The following is an 18,024-nucleotide window of genomic DNA, read 5'->3' as shown; positions in this document are numbered from 1 at the left end:
CCACCTTGTTCAGTGCCTAGGTTTAGGACTATGAAGAGCCAAAAATACCTGTATATTTATAAGTTCAGGAATCCCAGCTTACAAAATCAGGAAAGGTAGGGATAGGGGCTTTGTCTCAGATGCTACAATCAGTGTGCATAGGCTCCGTGAAGAAGGTCTAGTGAGTCTGAAAACTGGTCACTCTGCACCTATCTTAAGGTTCTATCTTATGTATTTTATAGTCCCACCAAAGGCTACTGAGGCTTTAGGAGAGTTTTTTAAAAATTCTAAACTTAAGTCACACAAAACTAATTTTAGTTTTCCAGTGGAACCATTGTTCTTCATTCAACAAATATTTATTGAGTACTTCTATGAGTTAGGCACAATACCATACCCAGGAGACCAAGACACATAGGTCCCTATGGTTTGAAGGAGGAGACAGACTTTAATTGCATAATTAGTTTAATTGCACTTAGAAGAAGTGCTATGAAAAGTGCAGAGTGAGGAGCCTACTGATTTAATCAGCTGAGGTATGAAGGAGGAATAGGAATTAATTAGTTTAAAAAGGTGAGAGTGGGAATAGTCTTCCCTACAAATTGGATAGCTTAGGGGGGAAAAGCCTTGAAACTAGAAGTTATTGGAAAAACCTAAAGAAGTCTTCCATAAAAACAAACAAACAAAAAAAAGTCTTCCATGATAGAACCTAAAAGTGAGGGGATCCCTGGGTGGCTCAGTGGTTTAGTGCCTGCCTTCAGCCCAGGGTGTACTCCTGGAGTCCCAGGATTGAGTCCCACATAGGACGCCCTGTGTGGAGCCTGCTTCTCCCTCTGCCTGTGTCTGCCTCTCTCTCTCTCTGTCTCTCATGAGTAAGTTAACAACAACAACAAAAACACCTGAAAGAGTGCAGATGGAATGGCATGGAAGAATGCTAAAATTAGGTAGGGCCTGGTGATAGCCTAGGAAACTGAGTTGGATTTTACTTTTATCCTGTATACAGCAGGAGGCCGAGGAAGAGAAGCCCCTGGGTGGCTCAGTTGGTGGGGCATCTGCCTTTGGCTCAGTTCATGGTCCCAGGGTCCTGGGATTGAGCTCTGCATTGGGCTCTCTGCTTGGCAGGGGCCTGCTTCCCCCCCCTTCCTCTGCCTTCCACTTTGCCTACTTGTGCTTACTCTCTCAAATAAATAAAATCTGGAGGAAAAAAAAAGCCAAGGAAGAGTTTGGAGCAGAATTAATTTGGTTTTATTTGTGTCTTAGCAGCACAACACTGGTGTAGTGGAGAGAATGGATCAAACAGATAAAATGTAGATAAAGGGAAGCATGATGGAAGTTAGTCTTTTTTCTCGTCCTTTGTACCTGAAACAACCCACACCTTAGCCCATTATACAGTTAACAAAAGTTACTTAAATGTTCAGTTTAGCTGTCACTTCCTCTGAGACATCTTTCCTGACCTCACCCTCCTCAGGTGGCTTGCTATACAATTCCATAGCTCCTTGACACACTTTGATGATCTAAGTTTCTACAGTTATGAAGTAGTTTGAATATGAGGCATATTAGTTTGCTAGGCCTGCTCTAATGGTACCACAGAATAGGTGGCTTAAAGAAAAGAGATTGATTTCTCTGGAAAGCTACAAGTCCAAGATCAAGTTATCAGCAGGATCGCTTCCTTCTGAATGTCATGAGGGGAGGATTTGTTCCAGGCCTTTCTCCTTGGCTTATAGGTGGCTATCAACCTGTGCCTCTAGATTTTCTTTTCTCTTTGTTGTATCTACATCCAAATTTCTTCTTCTTCTTCTCCTCCTTCTCTTTCTTCTTCTTTTGGCACTAGAAAAAACAGGATTTTATTATTCCAGTTATAAAGGGCAGGTCTTTGTAAGATGAGGGAGGGGATTCTGACACCAGGGAGGAGGCCCCTACTTGCTGGTGATGAGTAGGTTCCACAGGACCATGATGGCCAAGTCCTCACACAGAAGCATCTTGGAGATGTAACAGTCCTTGTTGATTGACTTAGATTTTTTGCTTAGCCACTCTTGGGGACCTCAGTCCACATCAGTTTCACATTCTTCAGCACCATGTTGTAGTGCCAGTCTCCAAATATAGCTACATTCTGAGGTATTGGGAGTTAGGACTTAGTATATAAATTTGGAGAGGACACAATTCAGTCGATACCAGGAAGCAGAAGTTATAACATTAAATTATTCACAAATAAATAAATAATTCCCTAATAAATCGACTGCTTAAAAATTATTCCTGACTCAAACATCTCACGCTGCTTAACTTTAGCATTGCTCTCTTGACATCTTTGTCTAGTCACTGGATAACACAGCATGCATTCACTGCAAAGTGAAGTTGCAAATTTTGTAAAAGATTGAAATCATGAAATGGTGATGTATGGTGAACTTCATACACCATACCCAAAGCCATTGAAAAGTGAAGATCTGAGAGTTAACCAAAAAAGAAAAGCAAAGATGAGGACACTCTCCTTTATTATTATTTTTAAAGATTTTATTCATGAGAGACACAGAGAAAGAGAGGCAGAGACATAGGCAGAGGGAGGAGAAGAGCAGGCTCCATGCAGGGAGACCAATGTGGGACCCACTTCCAGGACTCAGGGATCACACCCTGAGCCAAAGACAGAAGCTCAATCACTGAGCCACTTAAAGATTTTGTTTATTTATTCATGAGAGAGAGAGAGAAAGGCAGAGACACAGGCAGAGGGAAAGCAGGCTCCATGCAGGGAGCCGGATGTGGGATTTGATTCCAGGACCTCAGAATCACACCTTGGGCTGAAGGTGGTGCTAGACCGCTAGCCACCAGGGCTGCCCTACATTCTGCTTTCTTATATCGAGATTTTTTATACACAAGTACAACCTAAGACCTCTCAGAAATTGCCTTGGGTCTGCAAGAGAGGAGGGTATGTCTCATACTCAAGTAGGAAAAATGAGACTTTGTGGCATTGTGTAGAAGGCATGTGAACCCTGTAGTCAGATTGGCAAACTTAAAAAAGGATACTTAAAAAAGGGACTGAATAAAAAGGGACGGATAACATGCATTTGAAAGAAATCACAGGGCAGCTTAGGTGGCTCAGTGGTTTAGCACCACCTTCGGCCCAGGGTATGATCCTGGAGACCTTGGATCAAGTCCCACATTGGGCTCCCTGCTTGGAGCCTGCTTCTCCCTCTGCCTGTGTCTCTGCCTCTCCCCCCCACCGCCCCGCCCTCTCTCTCTTTCTCATCTCTCATGAATAAATAAATAAAATCTTTAAAAAAAAAAAGATAACAGTATTTGTTTAGGAGAATATCCATGAAGGAGCCCTGACATTTGTTCAAAGTACTAAAACACTGAAAATCCCTTTCTTGGTTGGGATGTTAACTTCTAGAATGTTCATGACAAGTTCTATTGCTTTTTTTCTCTACATTTCTCTCAGTGGATCATCCACACTTCCAATACCTGTATATACATCTGGAACTATCAATATGCCCATTCAGATATAAATACTTGTTTTGTTTCTCTAACACTTGGGCCTTTGGCCTCTCAACGTTTTACTCTTATTTTCGTTTTTGTTTTTGTTTTTTTTAGTTTTTATTTATTTATGATAGTCACACAGAGAGAGAGAGGCAGAGACATAGGCAGAGGGAGAAGCAGGCTCCCCACTTAATGGGAAGCCCACCTCGGGGCTTGATCCCAGGACCCTGAGATCATGACAGGAGCCAAAGGCAATGCTTAACCAACTGAGCCACCCAGGCGCCCCTCAACTACAATTTTTGACTTATATTTATTTATTTTGCAAATTTTTTTAAAAGATTTTATTTCTTTGTGAGAAACAGAGAGAAAGAGAGAGAGAGAGAGAGGTAGAGACACAGGCAGAAGGAGAGGCAGGCTCCATGCAGGGAACCCAATGTGTGACTTGATCCCAGGTCTCCAGGATCACGCCCTGAGCCAAAGGCAGATGCTCAACTGCTGAGCCACCCAGGCGTCCCAGTCTAACTGCTGCTTAAAAATTTTCAGCCTAACCTTTTACATCCTTATCTCCATCCTCTATTCCTAAAGGTAACTGCTGCAAACCTTCTCTTGTCAATCTGGTTGCCTCTTGGCTTTCCCCCATTGGGATTCTCCTTTCTTAGCTAGGTCAATTACTACCTGTCCGTCACTTTTCCAGCTTTTAAAATTTTAATGCTGTGGCTTCCTGGCCCATTATATGTAATCTTGTTTTACCTTAACAGCAACAACAAAACAAAAAACAAAAGAATTTCGTTTATTGTTATGTAGACAGGCTTCAAAAGGGACTGGATGGATGTAAATGTATGTGTTCAACCCACCATCTTTAACTAGAAGTCTTCCTTAAATCTTGTTAAATATAAGACTCCTGCCCCCTTCAAAGTCCCATTACCTTCATTACTTACTATGAAATTTGGTTCTTATTTTAAGTAGATTCTTTCTTTCTTTCTTTCTTTCTTTCTTTCTTTCTTTCTTTCTTTCTTTCTTTCTTTCTTTCTTTCTTTCTTTTTCTTTCTTTCTTTTTCTTTCTTTCTTTCTTTCTTTCTTTCTTTCTTTCTTTCTTTCTTTCTGTCTTTCTTTCTTTCTTTCTTTCCTTTTCTTTTCTTTCTCTTTTTTAAAGATTTGAGAGAGAGGGAGTGTGAGAGAATATGAAGAGGGGAGAGGTGCAGAGAGAGAAGTAGACTCCCTACTGAGCCAGATGCAGGGCTCAATCCCAGGACACTGAGATCATGACCTGAGCCTAAGGCAGACACTTAACTGACTGAGCCACTCAGACACCCTTAAGCAGATATATTGAGTTTCTGAGTGAAATTTCTTCCAGTTTTATTTATGATTATACTATGATTGCTTCATTCATTCATTCATCTAACAAGTTCATTTTGGATACCTAATATGAGTCAGCTACTATTTTTTTTTAAGATTTTATTTATTTATTCATGAGAGACACAGAGAGACAGACAGAGACACAGGCAGAGGCAGAAGCAGGCCCCACGCAGGAAGCCCGATGTGGGACTTGATCCCGGAACTCCAGGATCATGCTCTGAGCCGAAGGCAGATGCTCAACAGCTGAGCCACCCAGGTGTCCCAAGTCAGCTACTATTATATGCATTGGGGATTTAGCCGAAAACAAAACTGAAAAGGTCACATGGAGCCTATACTTAAAGCTGGGTAAGAATAAACAACAACAACAACAAAACACCCAAGTAAATAACTTCAGATTTTGATGAGCACAATGGAAGAAATAAACAAAAGGAAGCTAATTTTGATTGAGTGGCCTAGGAAGGCCTCATTGGGGAAGTAATATTTAAGATGAGGCCTAAAGGATGAATAAGAGCTAGTCATTGGGAGAAGAGCTTTCTAGGCAGTCAGGTAGCAAGTGCAAAGGCTCCTGGATATGAAAAAGGGCTTGGGTGTTTTGAGGAACAGAAAGATCAACATAGTATTAGGATGGTAAAGGAAGGAGAACAGTAGGAGATGAATTTGGAGAGGTGGATTGGAGCCAGATCATGTAGGGCCTTGCAGGGAATGGTAAGGAGCTCAAAACATCTTGTTTTCTTTTCTTTTTTCTTTTTTTTCATTAGAGAGGAGGAGGGGAAAGAACAGAGGCAGAGGGAGAATTTTTTTTTTTTTTAAGATTTTTATTTATTTGAGGAGGGAGAGGAGCAGAGGGAAAGCAGGGAGAGTCCCAAGCAGGCTCTGCAGTGGCAGAGCCCCAGTCAGGATCTATCTGAGGACCCTGAAATAATGACCTGTTCCAAAATCAAGAATCAGATGCTAATCCAACTGAGCCACCCAGGCGCCCCTTAAAATCTATTTTTAAATTTTTTTTTTTTTTTTTTATCCTTGGGTGGCTCAGCGGTTTAGAGTCTGCTTTTGGCCCTGGGCATGATCCTGGAGTCCCAGGATGGAGTTCCAAATCGGGTTCCCTGCATGGAGCCTGATGTGGGACTTGATCCCCAGACTCTGGGATAATGCCCTGAGCCAAAGGGAGATACTCAACCATCCCTAAAATCTATTTTTTTAAAGATTTATTTTTATTTATTTATGATAGACATAGAAAGAGAGAGGCAGAGACACAGGCAGAGGGAGAAGCAGGCTCCATGCTGGGAGCCCGACGCGGGACTCGATCCTGGGACTCTAGGATCGGGCCCTGGGCCAAAGGCAGGCGCGAAACCGCTGAGCCACCCAGGGATCCCCCCTAAAATCTATTTTTTAAAAAACATATTATTTAGGGGATCTCTGGGTGGCTCAGCGGTTTGGTGCCTGCCTTTGGCCCGGGGCGAGATCCTGGAGTCCCACATCGGGCTCCCTGCATGGAGCCTGCTTCCTCTTCGCCTGTGTCTCTGCCTCTCTCTCTCTCTCTCTCTCTCTCTGTCTCTCATGAATAAATAAATAAAATCTTTAAAAAAAACTATGTTGTTTATTTGAGAAAGAGAGAGCATAAGAGAGAGATCATGAGCAAGGGGGAGGGGCAGAGGGAGAAACAAACTCCCCTCTGAGCAGGGAGACCTACTCAGGACTTGATCCCAGGACTGGGGCCATGACCCCAACAGAAGGCAGATGCTCAACTGACGGAACCACCCAAGTGCCCTAAAATCTATTTTTCATACAGCCAAGTTCCTCAAAGTCAGAAACCGTATCTTTTGTCCTTAGGACCTAGTATAAAGCCTTGCACATCATAGTTGCTCTGTGAATATTAGTCTAACAGATAAGTGGGTCACACAAAGTACTAGATGTGTTTCTCAGACCCTAGCCCTGGCTGCAAGGGCTCTGAAGAGACCTCCCCTTCTCCAAACCAAATCTCCAGTTATCATGTAATCAGACAATAGTAGTCATTTAATGAGTGCTTAGCATGAGCCAGGTACAGTGCTGATCGTGAAATAAGCATTACTTCTAATTCAATATTCTTTTTATTTTTTTAATGATTTTATTCATTCATGAAAGACACACAGAAAGAGGCAGAGACATAGGCAGAGGGAGAATCAGGCTCCCTGCAAGGAGCCCGATGTGGGACTGGATCCCAGACCCTAGGATCATGCCTTGAGCCAAAGGCAGACGCTCAACTGCTGAGCCATCCAAGCGTCCCTCTCTCAATATTCTTTTTTTTTTTTTTAATTTTTTATTTTTATTTATTTATGATAGGCACACAGTGAGAGAGAGAGAGAGAGGCAGAGACACAGGCAGAGGGAGAAGCAGGCTCCATGCACCGGGAGCCTGATGTGGGATTCGATCCCGAGTTTCCAGGATCGCGCCCTGGGCCAAAGGCAGGCGCCAAACCGCTGCGCCACCCAGGGATCCCCCTCTCTCAATATTCTTAAGGAGTGATACCGATATTGTCCTCATCTTACATATAATCTTAAAAGATTACATGACTTGGCTCAGGTCACCCAGCTAATAATGGAGATCCCACGTGTTTGCCACAGGAATTGGTATTTTCAGGTCCAGTTCTATGCCACCCAGATTTCAAATTGCCTGACCCTTTACAGACTGGAGGAAAAATCCTTTGCAGAAATATTTCCCATTGTGTCCAATCTGGACAGAAATAAAATTCCTGTTCTGATCACTGTAGGGAAGGCCAGAGTTGAAGGCAATGGAAGATGCTCCAGGTGTGAGAAAATGCGACCATTGCGGCCTGCCAGTTATCTTCCACTCTGCCAGTTGCAGGAAATGAAGCACATTGCTTTCCAAAACCGACTTGTCTTGCAACTTTCTGAACAAGTCACACCTTCCCTAAACCTTGGTTTCTGTTTCTACCAAATGGGACTGATAATCTCGACCTCACCAGTAGCTTTGTTGAGATTAAATAAAACGGCTAACATCTTTAAAGTGTCTAAGCACAGGATTCTGGCACGTACTGTGCAAACGACAAACGGTACCTCTGAGTGGAGGAAAAGAGCTGGGAGCACTAGATCAGCTAGATTTGGAGTGTGGGTAGGGGCTACGAGGATGGCGCCAGCGGATTGGGCGAGCCGAAGGGGGCGGGCCCAGAGGGAGGAGCTAGCCGTATCCCGCCGCAGCACTGACTTTGAATCAAGCGCGGTAGTTTCAGCGGTAGCCAATCCTAGGGTATCATTTTCTTGCGTCAATTGTTGCTGAGGCTGAGAGCCACGAGTCTCACCGAAATCAGTTCTAGCCGTTGCTGCTGTACCGGTGCTCGGCTCTTACGTGTCCATCCGTTAGGACTGAGAAGACGGGCAGAAAGTTTCGGATCACCTCCCTGAGTATCAGGGCCGGAAAGAGACTCTCGGCTACTTGCTCCAAACATGCAGACCAGCACCAGCTTCCCCTTCTGTGGAAGCCGCTGGCCGACGCCCAGTCAGGAGTTGTAGTACCAAGATTCCAGTTCTTACGCGACTTGCTAGAGAAGCAGGAAGTTGCTTTTTTTGGGGGAAGGCGGGCCAGGCAGGGAAGGTACCCCGCAGAGCAAGTCGGCGAGGGCGGGGATGTCCTTGGGCTGGACTGGGGCAGAGTCCTGGCTCTTTAAATTCGAGGGGGAGGATCCGGAAGTGGATGGGCGGGGCAAAGGGCTTTGGTATATATAGGGGCCCAGCCGCGCGGGGTCTCCAATCTGCCATTTTCTGTCCCTGAATAGGTCTTTGGCTTCCCAAATTCCCTCTGTTTTCCTCACAGACTGTATTCTGCCCGCTGGCCCACCACCTCAGGGGAACGATGGCCGCAGAGTCCACAGCTACTGCCGCCATCGCTGCGGAGCTGGTTTCCGCCGACAAGTAAGCGGGACTGTGGAGCGCTTGAGGCACTGGCCAGTCCACGGGGAGGGGGTGGTGGACGGGGGAACCCCGGGAGGAAGAGACCGGTGAGAGGAAGGACTTGCCTCCACTGAGGAACCGTCGCAGTTCGGGGAGGCCTGGACTGTAGAAACCCACCTTTGCAGAGAACCTCGCGTATTAGCTGTAACACTATTCGGCTGGCGCCCCCTGCCCCGCTTTTCGCGGCCGCCATCTTGCCGGGGGCAGCGGCGGCTGCTCCGTCGCCTGCCCCTTTCCTTCCTCCCCCGGCCCGGGGCTATCCGCGAGGAGGCGGGGCCACAGGGCTCCTGTCCGTCTCTATGCCCCTACAGTCCCTGCACTCCTTGCTTGCACCTCCAATACCGTTCCCAAACAACCCAGGAAAATAATTAACAGAGATTTGGCGCCAAAAAAAAAAAAAAAAAAAACCACGAGGAGGGAGGCTGGCCCCGTGGGCTCGGGAGGGGGCGGGGCCTCCAGGGGCGGGGCCATACGCGCGAGCGTTCGCTTTCCTCCGCCGGCTCAGGAGCAGGGGGCGGGGTCCTGAGGAGGCGGGAAAACTCCATTGTTTGGGGCTGTGCGGCTCGCGGAGATTTTCCGACTTCCGCGGTGTGGCGCGGTGAAGCTTGTTTTCCACCGTCTCTTCGCGCATCTCCTAATCTCCAGTTCTCAGCTGTCCTCGTTCTTAGTGGAGAGAATAGGGACTCTTTAGGCTTTGGGACTGTTGGCGAGAGACTTTACTGTTTCGGAGGCGTTTTATCGAGACGCAAAGCATCTTCACCTCGGGTTGCTTGGAGCTCCGATTACTTCCAGCAGTGTTTGGTTGCTAGGCGAATGGGTATGTGTGCACAAAGTGTCTTAGGAATATGGAGTAGAAACGGTTGCTTTGAAAGCGCCACAATGCTCGTCAAACGGAAGGTATTTCTTGAAGAGTGAGAAGGAACACTCCGTTAATTTGAGGAAGCAAGTGCTCTTTCCCTCTGGTGGGTCTGACTTCCCAGTCGTCCCTTGTTTTTTAGGGGCTTTTGCTTTTTTCTCTTCTGCACTTAAGAAGTTAGCTTCCTCCTCTATAAAGAGAAAGGTTATTGTGAAATTTTATGATTGGTCAATAGATTTACACTCTGATGGTGTTGATACATTGACAGTTACTAGAGAATTACTTATCTCTACCTGTGCTACCCACCACTTCGTGGTTCGTTTCCCTGTGGGTTTCATGTTGAGCAGTGGTTCTCAAACCACCCTCAGAATCACCTGGGAACTCCTAGAAAATGCAATTTTAGTTTCAAGTTCCGTTTTCAGACTTCATTGATTTGTGTGTGTGTGTTTTGTTTTTTTTTTAAGATTTTATTTATTTATTCATGAGAGACACGGAGAACGAGAGAGGCAGAGACACAGGCAGAGGGAGAAGCAGGCGCCATGCAGGGAGCCCAACGTGGGACTCGATCCTGGACCAAGGATCACAACCTGGGCTGAAGGCGGTGCTAAATCGCTGAACCACGCGCCCTGCCCTCTATAGCTAAAGTTAGTAGTGATCTAGTCTCCAGCTTCCTGGCAGGTCACATACACAGAGAAAGTACTGGTGTGCCTCCAGAAAGGAAAAATTATTAAGTGCCTTCTACCATAAGGTGCAAACTAAAACCGGCCAATTCTATGTATCAAGTGCTTTTTTGGGTGTTTTTACTTAATCCACATGAGTTTGCGATGAAGTAGTTATCTTCCTTTTATAGGTAAAAATAAAGATTAGAGTGGTTAAATAATGTCTATGTTCATAAGTGGCACAGTCTGGGTAAAATCCCAGTATTTTGATTTTATACTTTTTAAAAATATTTTATTTATTTATTTGAGGGAGCACACAAGCAGAGGGAGAGGGAGAAGCAGACTCCCCTGTTGAGCAGAGAGCCCTACAAAGTGGGGTTCAATTCAGGACGCAGGATCATAACCTGAGTCGAAGGCAGATGCCTAACCATCTGAGCCACCCAGATGCCCCTTGATTTTATACTTTCATTACCCATGAAGAAGCTTACCTTGAGAGTAAATTACATGAAAACCTAATTAGTCTGAGAGAACAGTAAAGATGGCATTTCTCTGTGGTATTCAGAGGTAAATGTCTAAAGTGTTTAAGGGGAAAGGTAAAGAAAATGACTTGTTTGTTTATTATTTATTTATTTTTAAAAAGATGTATGTATGTATGTATTTATTTATTTATGAATGATAGACATAGAGGCAGAGACACAGGCAGAGGGAGAAGCAGGCTCCATGCAGGGAGCCCGACGTGGGACTCGATCCCCGGATGGCAGGATCACACCCTGAGCCCAAGGCAGGCGCTAAACCGCTGAGCCACCTGGGCTACCCTGTACTCAATCTTTTTGATAGCTGAGAAATATTCAAGTGTGTTGTGTATATTTTTATCCATTCATCTGTCGGACATCATGGCTTCTTCCAGTTTGGCTTTGAGGACATTGCTCCTGTGAACATTGGGATGCAGGTGTCTCATTTCACAATCTCTGTATCTTTGGGGTAAATACCCAGTAGTGCAATTGCTGGGTCGTAGGGTAGCTGTATTTTTAACTTATTTATTTTTTTCTTTTTTAAGGATTTTTATTTATGAGAGGCACAGAGAGAGAGGCAGAGACATAAGCTGGCTCCCCACAAGGAGCCCAATGTGAACCAAAGGCAGACCCTCAGCTGCTGAGCCACCCAGGTGTCCCTATTTTTAACTTCTTGAGGAACCTCCACACTTTTCCAGAGTGGCTGCACCAGCTTGCATTCCCACCAACAGTGCAAGAGGGTTCCCTTTTCTCTACATCCTTGCCAACATCCTGTCTTGTTAATTTTAGCTATTCCCACAGGTGTAAGGGGTATGTATTGTGGTTTTGATTTGTATTTCCATGATGGCAAGTGATGTAGAGGAGTGTCTGACTCTGTTTCAGCTCAGGTCATGATCTCTGGTTCATGATATCAGCACCTCATCAGATTCCACACTCAGTGGGGAGTCTACTCTTTTCCTGTGCCCCTCCCCCTGCTGGCATGCACAAACGCTCTCTCAGATCTTTTTATTTTTATTTATTTTTATTTTTTAAAGATTTCATTTATTCATGAGACACACACAGAGAGAGGGATGCAGAGACACAGGCAGAGGGAGAAGCAGGCTCCATGCAGCCTGACCTGGGACTCGATCCCAGGTCTCTAGGATCAGCCCTGGGCCGAAGGCAGACGCCAAACCACTGAGCCATCCAGGGATCCCCTCAAATCTTTGAAAAAAAAAAAAAAATTAAAATGAAGTCCACTCAATTTTTTTTTTAAGATTTTATTTATTCGTGAGAGACAAACGGGTAGAAACACAGGCAGAGGGAGAAGCAGGCTCCATGCAGGGAGCCTGACAGGGGACTCGATCCCAGGACTCCAGGATCACACGCTGGGCAGAAGGCAGGCGCTACACTGCTGAGCCACCCAGGAATTCCCTGTTTCCTGTTTTCTTTTTTTTTTATTTTAATTTTTATTTATTTATGATAGTCACACACACACACACAGAGAGAGAGAGAGAGAGAGGCAGAGACACAGGCTGAGGAAGAAGCAGGCTCCATGCACCGGGAGCCCGACGTGGGATTCGATCCCGGGTCTCCAGGATTGCGCCCTGAGCCAAAGGCAGGCGCTAAACTGCTGCGCCACCCAAGGATCCCTTTTTTTTTTTTTTTTTAATATTTTATTTATTTGATAGTGAAGAGGGAGTAGACTCCCCGCTGAGCAGGAAGCTCAATGTGGGGCTTGATCCCAGGACACTGGGGTCATGACCTGAGTTGAAGGCAGATGCCTAACCAAGCTACCCAGGCGCCCTAGCAATTTTTAAAAAGATTTTATTGATTTATTTGACAGCACAAGGGCAGAGCAGGAGGCAGAGGGAGAAGAGGCAGGCTTCTCACTTAAGGAGGATGCGGGGCTCGATCCCAGAACCTGGGATCATGACCTGAGTGCAAGGCAGATGCTTAACTCACTGAGCCACCCGGGTGCCCTGCAAACAAATGTATGTATGTATTTAAGATTTTGTTTATTTATTCATGAGAGACAGAGAGGGAGGCAGAGACACAGGCAGAGGGAGAAGCAGGCTCCATGCAGAGAAGCAGGTTCCATGCAGGGAACCAGGATCAGGCCCTGGGCTGAAGGTGTTGTTAAACCGCTGAGCCATCCGGGCTGCCCAAATGTATTTAATATATATTTAATGTGTTAGGTTTTAGAGATACAAAGATGAATTCAGTCTCAGTTTCTGGTCATCAGATCATAATCTAATAGGGCAGGTGTGTATTGAGTATACACATTTGTTCAGCTTGTATCAATCTGGCTTCTTTCCTTTCATGCCATCTAAGCAACATTACTAAAAATAACCATTGATTGTCTACATGCTAAATTAGTTTTTATTCTTAGCTTTCTAATTAGTTCTTAACCTTTTTGCTGCATCTAATACTGGTCACTCCCTCCTAATTTTGTTTTTCTTACCTCCATTTCTTCCTATCTTTGTTAATAATTGCTATTGATTCATTGAATAAAGTGCCTTGTCAACTTTCTTGTTTGATTTTCAAAAATCCTGTGAGATAAGTACTATTATAGTTGATGAAACTGAGGCACCTCACAAGCTAAGTGGCAGTCACTTGCCCTCTCCTAGTGATTCAGAATTGGTCACTTATTTTCACAAATACTGACCAGGGCTTGTGCTTGGTGCTAGGATACAGCTAGAATAAGATAGATAGGATTTTTTTCCTTAGAGCTTAATCTTCTTGGGCAACCCAGAAAGTCAGTAGGCAATTGAAGTATAGTATGAAATGTGATGTGGTCATACATGTTAGTAAATCATTTGTGTAATGGAGTAAGTTATTTCTCTGTAAAATAGAGGAGTATTGCCATCTACCACAAAATTTGTGAGAGGATTAAATGAAAATGAATAGGTACTGCATGTGTTTTTGGCAGTCAGATGTTTGCATTGAATTCTTTTTTTTTTTTTTTAAGATTTACTTTTTTTTCTACTTTTTTTTTTTTTTAAAGATTTTATTTATTCATGAGAGACACACACACATAGAGAGAGAGGCAGAGGCAGAGACACAGGCAGAGGGAGAAGCAGGCTCCATGCAGGGAGCCTGACATGGGTCTCGATCCTGGGTCCCCAGGATCACACCTGGGGTTGAAGGCGGTGCTAAACTGCTGAGCCTCCCGCGCTGCTCTAGAAAATACATTCCTGATTCAAAATCCAGAATGTTGGTTTTACAGTAAAGTGTCCTCTACCCCTTACTTCCTAATTTTCACATAGTTTTTCTTCTCACAGTGAACCAGTGTTAGGAATTTATTATGTATCCCTAATGACAACCTTATGCATGCATATAGAAGCAAACTAGGGGCACCTGAGTGGCTCAGTGGTTGAGCATCTGCCTTGGAGTCAGGTCATGATCCCGGGATCCTGGGATCGAGTTTTACATCAGGCTTTTCACAGGGGCCTGCTTCTCTCTCTGCCTCTCTCTGTGTGTTTCTCATGAATAAATAAATAAAATCTTTAAAAAACCAAAACTGTGTATAGTTATTAATTCTAAATTGTATAGATGATAGCCTATTTGACACATTTTTAGGCATTTAGCAATACATGTTGGAGATCATTCCTCATCAGGGCATAGTTTCCTTAATTTTTAATGGCTGTCTTGTGCTCTATTTTGTGGCTATTGAACAAATTACCTACTGATAGACGTTGGAGTTGTTTCAAATACTGAGTTATTATAAATAGTGCTACAGTGAGTAACTTGTATATGTGCTGCGAAACCAGCACTACAGTGGATAGCCTTGTAATAAACAATGGAGTAGTGTATCTGCAGGGTAAATACCTTTCCTTTTTTTAACTTAAAAAATTTCATTATAACTAACATACAGTGTTACGTTAGTTTCAAATGTACAGTATAGTGATTCAGCAATTCTATACATTACTTAGTGTTCATCACAATAAGTGTACTCTTGATCCCCTTCACTTATTTCACCGTCCTCCCCACTGAATTCTCTGGTAACTATCAGTTCTCTATAGTTGAGTGTTTTTTTGGTCTATTTTTTTCCTTTGTTTTGTTTCTTAAATTCCACATATGAGTGGAATATGGTATTTATTTTTCTCTGATTTATTTCACCAAGCTTTTTTTTTTTTTTTAAGATTTTATTTATTCATGAGACACACAGAGAGAGAGGCAGAGACACAGGCAGAGGAAGAAGTGGACTCCATGTAGGGAGCCTGATGTGGGACTTGATCCAGGGATTCCGGGATCATGCCCTGAGCCAAAGGCAGATGCTCAACCTCTGAGCCACCCAGGCGTCCCATTCATTTAGCATTTAACATGTTCTTGGGCAGCCTGGGTGGCTCAGCAGTTTAGCGCTGCCTTCAGCCCAGGGCGTGATCCTGGAGACCGGGATCGAGTCCCATGTCCGACTCCCTGCATGGAGCCTGCTTCTCCCTCTGCCTGCTTCTCCCTCTGCCTGTCTCTCTCTCTCTCTCTCTCTCTCTCTCTCTCTCTGTGTCTCTCGTGGATAAATAAATAAAATCTTAAACAAGGGATCCCTGGGTGGCGCAGCGGTTTGGCGCCTGCCTTTGGCCCAGGGCGCGATCCTGGAGACCCGGGATCGAATCCCACATCAGGCTCCCGGTGCATGGAGCCTGCTTCTCCCTCTGCCTGTGTCTCTGCCTCTCTCTCTCTCTCTCTGTATGACTATCATAAATAAATAAATAAAAAAAAATTTAAAATCTTAAACAAAACAAGTTCTCCAAGTAATTCTCAGGTTGACTGAAGTTTGTGAACCACTGCTTTAATTCATCTCTTCTTCAGACTATACCAGTGCTACCTTAGTTCAGGCCCTTTTTATTTGTCTAGGCCATAAACAGTGGAAGTAAATTTTCTCACTGGTGAGTGCTTAACAATGTTATTTTTTAAAGTATTGTTTTAAAAGATTTAAGTAATTTGTTTTTGAAAGATTTTACTTGACAGCACAAGCAGAGAGAGCATTCAGCAGAGGCAGGCAGGGAGAGGGAGAATCAGAATCAGGCTCCCTGTTAGCAGGCCAGGTCCCAGGACCCTTGGATCATGACCTGAGTGGAAGGCAGATATTTAACCAACTGAGCCACCCAGGCACCCCAGTATTTTATTATTTATTTGAGAGAGAGCACATACAGGTGTACGAAAGCTGGAGAGAGAGGGAGAGGAAGAAAGAATCTGAAGCATACCTGGACACTGGGCCTGATGTCATGATCACTAGAACATGACCTGAACTGAAACCAAGTGTCAGCCAGCTACCTGACTGAACCACTCAGGTGCCCCTACAATGTTATTATTTTTTTTCAAGGTACAATGTTATTTTTATAATGGTTTTACTGATTTTCTAGTTTCTAATTTTATCTACTTCAAACTATTTTTTGTACTACAGTTAGAGTATATAAAATATAAATTTGATTATATTATACCTGAGTCACTTCAGAATAAAAACTTTTAAAGCCTTACATGGCATTAAAACAAAATAATCTGGCTCCTATAAACTCATCCACTTGCTCCTTGTTACCTCTTCTAAATGGAAAGTGGGACAAGGCAAGTTAGATAAAGTCTAGTGCTTGGAATTTACATTCTAGTTTAAGGAAGTGTTCTCCAAGATAGGGAAGAATTAAGCTTTAATAATGATACAGAGATTGACACTGTATGACACTTGCCTTATTCATGACTTATTTTTAAACATTAGGATTTTTATTTTTTAAAAGATTTTATTATTTATTCATGAGAGAGAGAGAGGCAGAGGCAGAGACACAGGCGGAGGGAGAAGCAGGCTCCAAGTAGGGAGCCTGACATGGGATCTCCCAGGTTCTCCAGGATCACGCCCTGGGCCGAAGACAGCGCTAAACCGCCCAGCCACCCATGACTGCCCAACATTAGGTTTTTTATTTTTATTTTATTTATTTATTTTTAAAGACTTTATTTATTCATATAGACACGGGGGGGGGGGGGGGGGGCAGAGACACAGGCAGAGGGAGAAGCAGGCACCATGCAGAGAGCCCGAGGTAGGACTCTATCCAGAGTCTCCAGGATCAAGCCTGGGGCTGCAGGTGGCGCCAAACCGCTGCGCCACCAGGGCTGCCCAACACTAGGTTTTTTATTTTTATTTTTATTTTTTCAAAAGATTTTTATTTATTTATTCATGGAGACAGAGAGAGGCAGAGACACAGGCAGAGGGAGAAGCAGGCTCCATGCAGAGAGCCCGACCTGGGACTCGATCCAGGGTCTCCAGGATCATGCCCTGGGCTGCAGGCAGCGCTAAACCGCTGCGCCACCAGGGCTACCCACATTAGGTTTTTTAAAAATGAGATCTAATTGACAGTTTCAGGTATGCAACGTAATGATCCAATGTTTGTGTATATATCGGCTAAATGATTGCTACAATAAGTCTTGATAGGACTTTTTCCAGTTTATTTTTTTATTTTTTATTTTTTTGACTTTTTCCAGTTTAAACTAGCTCTTACAAAATGGACAATGTGTTTAAAAGATTCCTGCTTAGGGATGCTTGGTGGTTCAGAGGTTGAGCGTCTGCCTGTGGCTCAAGGTGTGATCCTGGGATGGAGTCCCCCATCGGGCTCCCCACAGGGAACCGGATTCTCCCTATGCCTGTGTCTCTGCCTCCCTCTCTGTGTCTCTCATGAATAATAATAATAAAAAAGATTCCTGCTTGGAAACGGTGGATTGAAGGTGATAATGCAAGCACAAATAGCAAGAATATGGCAGAATTAGCACTTGTGTTTATAGCTTGTACTCCTAGCTCTTTGTTAGCCATATTGGGAAGTTAAAAACCAGGGCTGTCAGTAATAAACCCACTAGCAGATACTTGAAAATAATCTATTTAAGATAAAGTCTATTTCTTTTAAAGATAAGATAGATTTATTTATTTATTTATTTATTTATTTATATTTTTAAAATTTATTTATTCATGAGAGACAGAGAGGCAGAGACATAGGCAGAGCGAGAAGCAGGCTCCATGCAGGAAGCCTGTTGTGGGACTCAATCCCAGGACCTCAGGATCACGCCCTGAGCCAAAGGTAGACCTTTGGGAGCCACCCAGGCATCCCTAAACTTGGTATTTTAACAGTGGGAAAGTACCTGCTTTTCAAAAGAAACATGCTATGGAGAAAGCTTTTTTTTTTTTTTTTAATGGTTAAAAAAAATTATTTAAATTCAATAACATAAAATGCATTATTGGTTTCAGAGGTAAATGTGATTCATCAGTCTCATACAATACTCAGTGCTCATTAAATCAT

The 18,024-nt window shown here is 43.9% G+C and overlaps 1 protein-coding gene across 3 annotated transcripts in view; it reads left to right on the top strand.

Annotated features, from left to right (window-relative positions):
• The first annotated feature begins 7,343 nt into the window (after positions 1-7,343).
• Positions 7,344-18,024, top strand: part of NASP (nuclear autoantigenic sperm protein) — a 40,501-nt gene continuing 29,820 nt past the window's right edge. For 2 of the 3 annotated variants that reach the window (XM_025991933.2, XM_025991931.2), the window contains exon 1: positions 7,344-8,702. In XM_025991933.2, coding sequence (XP_025847718.1) covers positions 8,644-8,702 — 59 coding nt within the window. In that variant the 5' untranslated portion in view covers positions 7,344-8,643. The remainder of the gene's footprint in view (positions 8,703-18,024) is intronic. The other variant, XM_072724118.1, reaches the window with a different exon arrangement.

This window comes from Vulpes vulpes, chromosome 10 (genome assembly GCF_048418805.1).
Source record: "Vulpes vulpes isolate BD-2025 chromosome 10, VulVul3, whole genome shotgun sequence".
NCBI classification, from domain to species: Eukaryota; Metazoa; Chordata; class Mammalia; order Carnivora; family Canidae; genus Vulpes; species Vulpes vulpes.
Note: the sequence above shows the minus strand (reverse complement) of the source record. Positions and strands in the feature narration are given on the sequence as shown.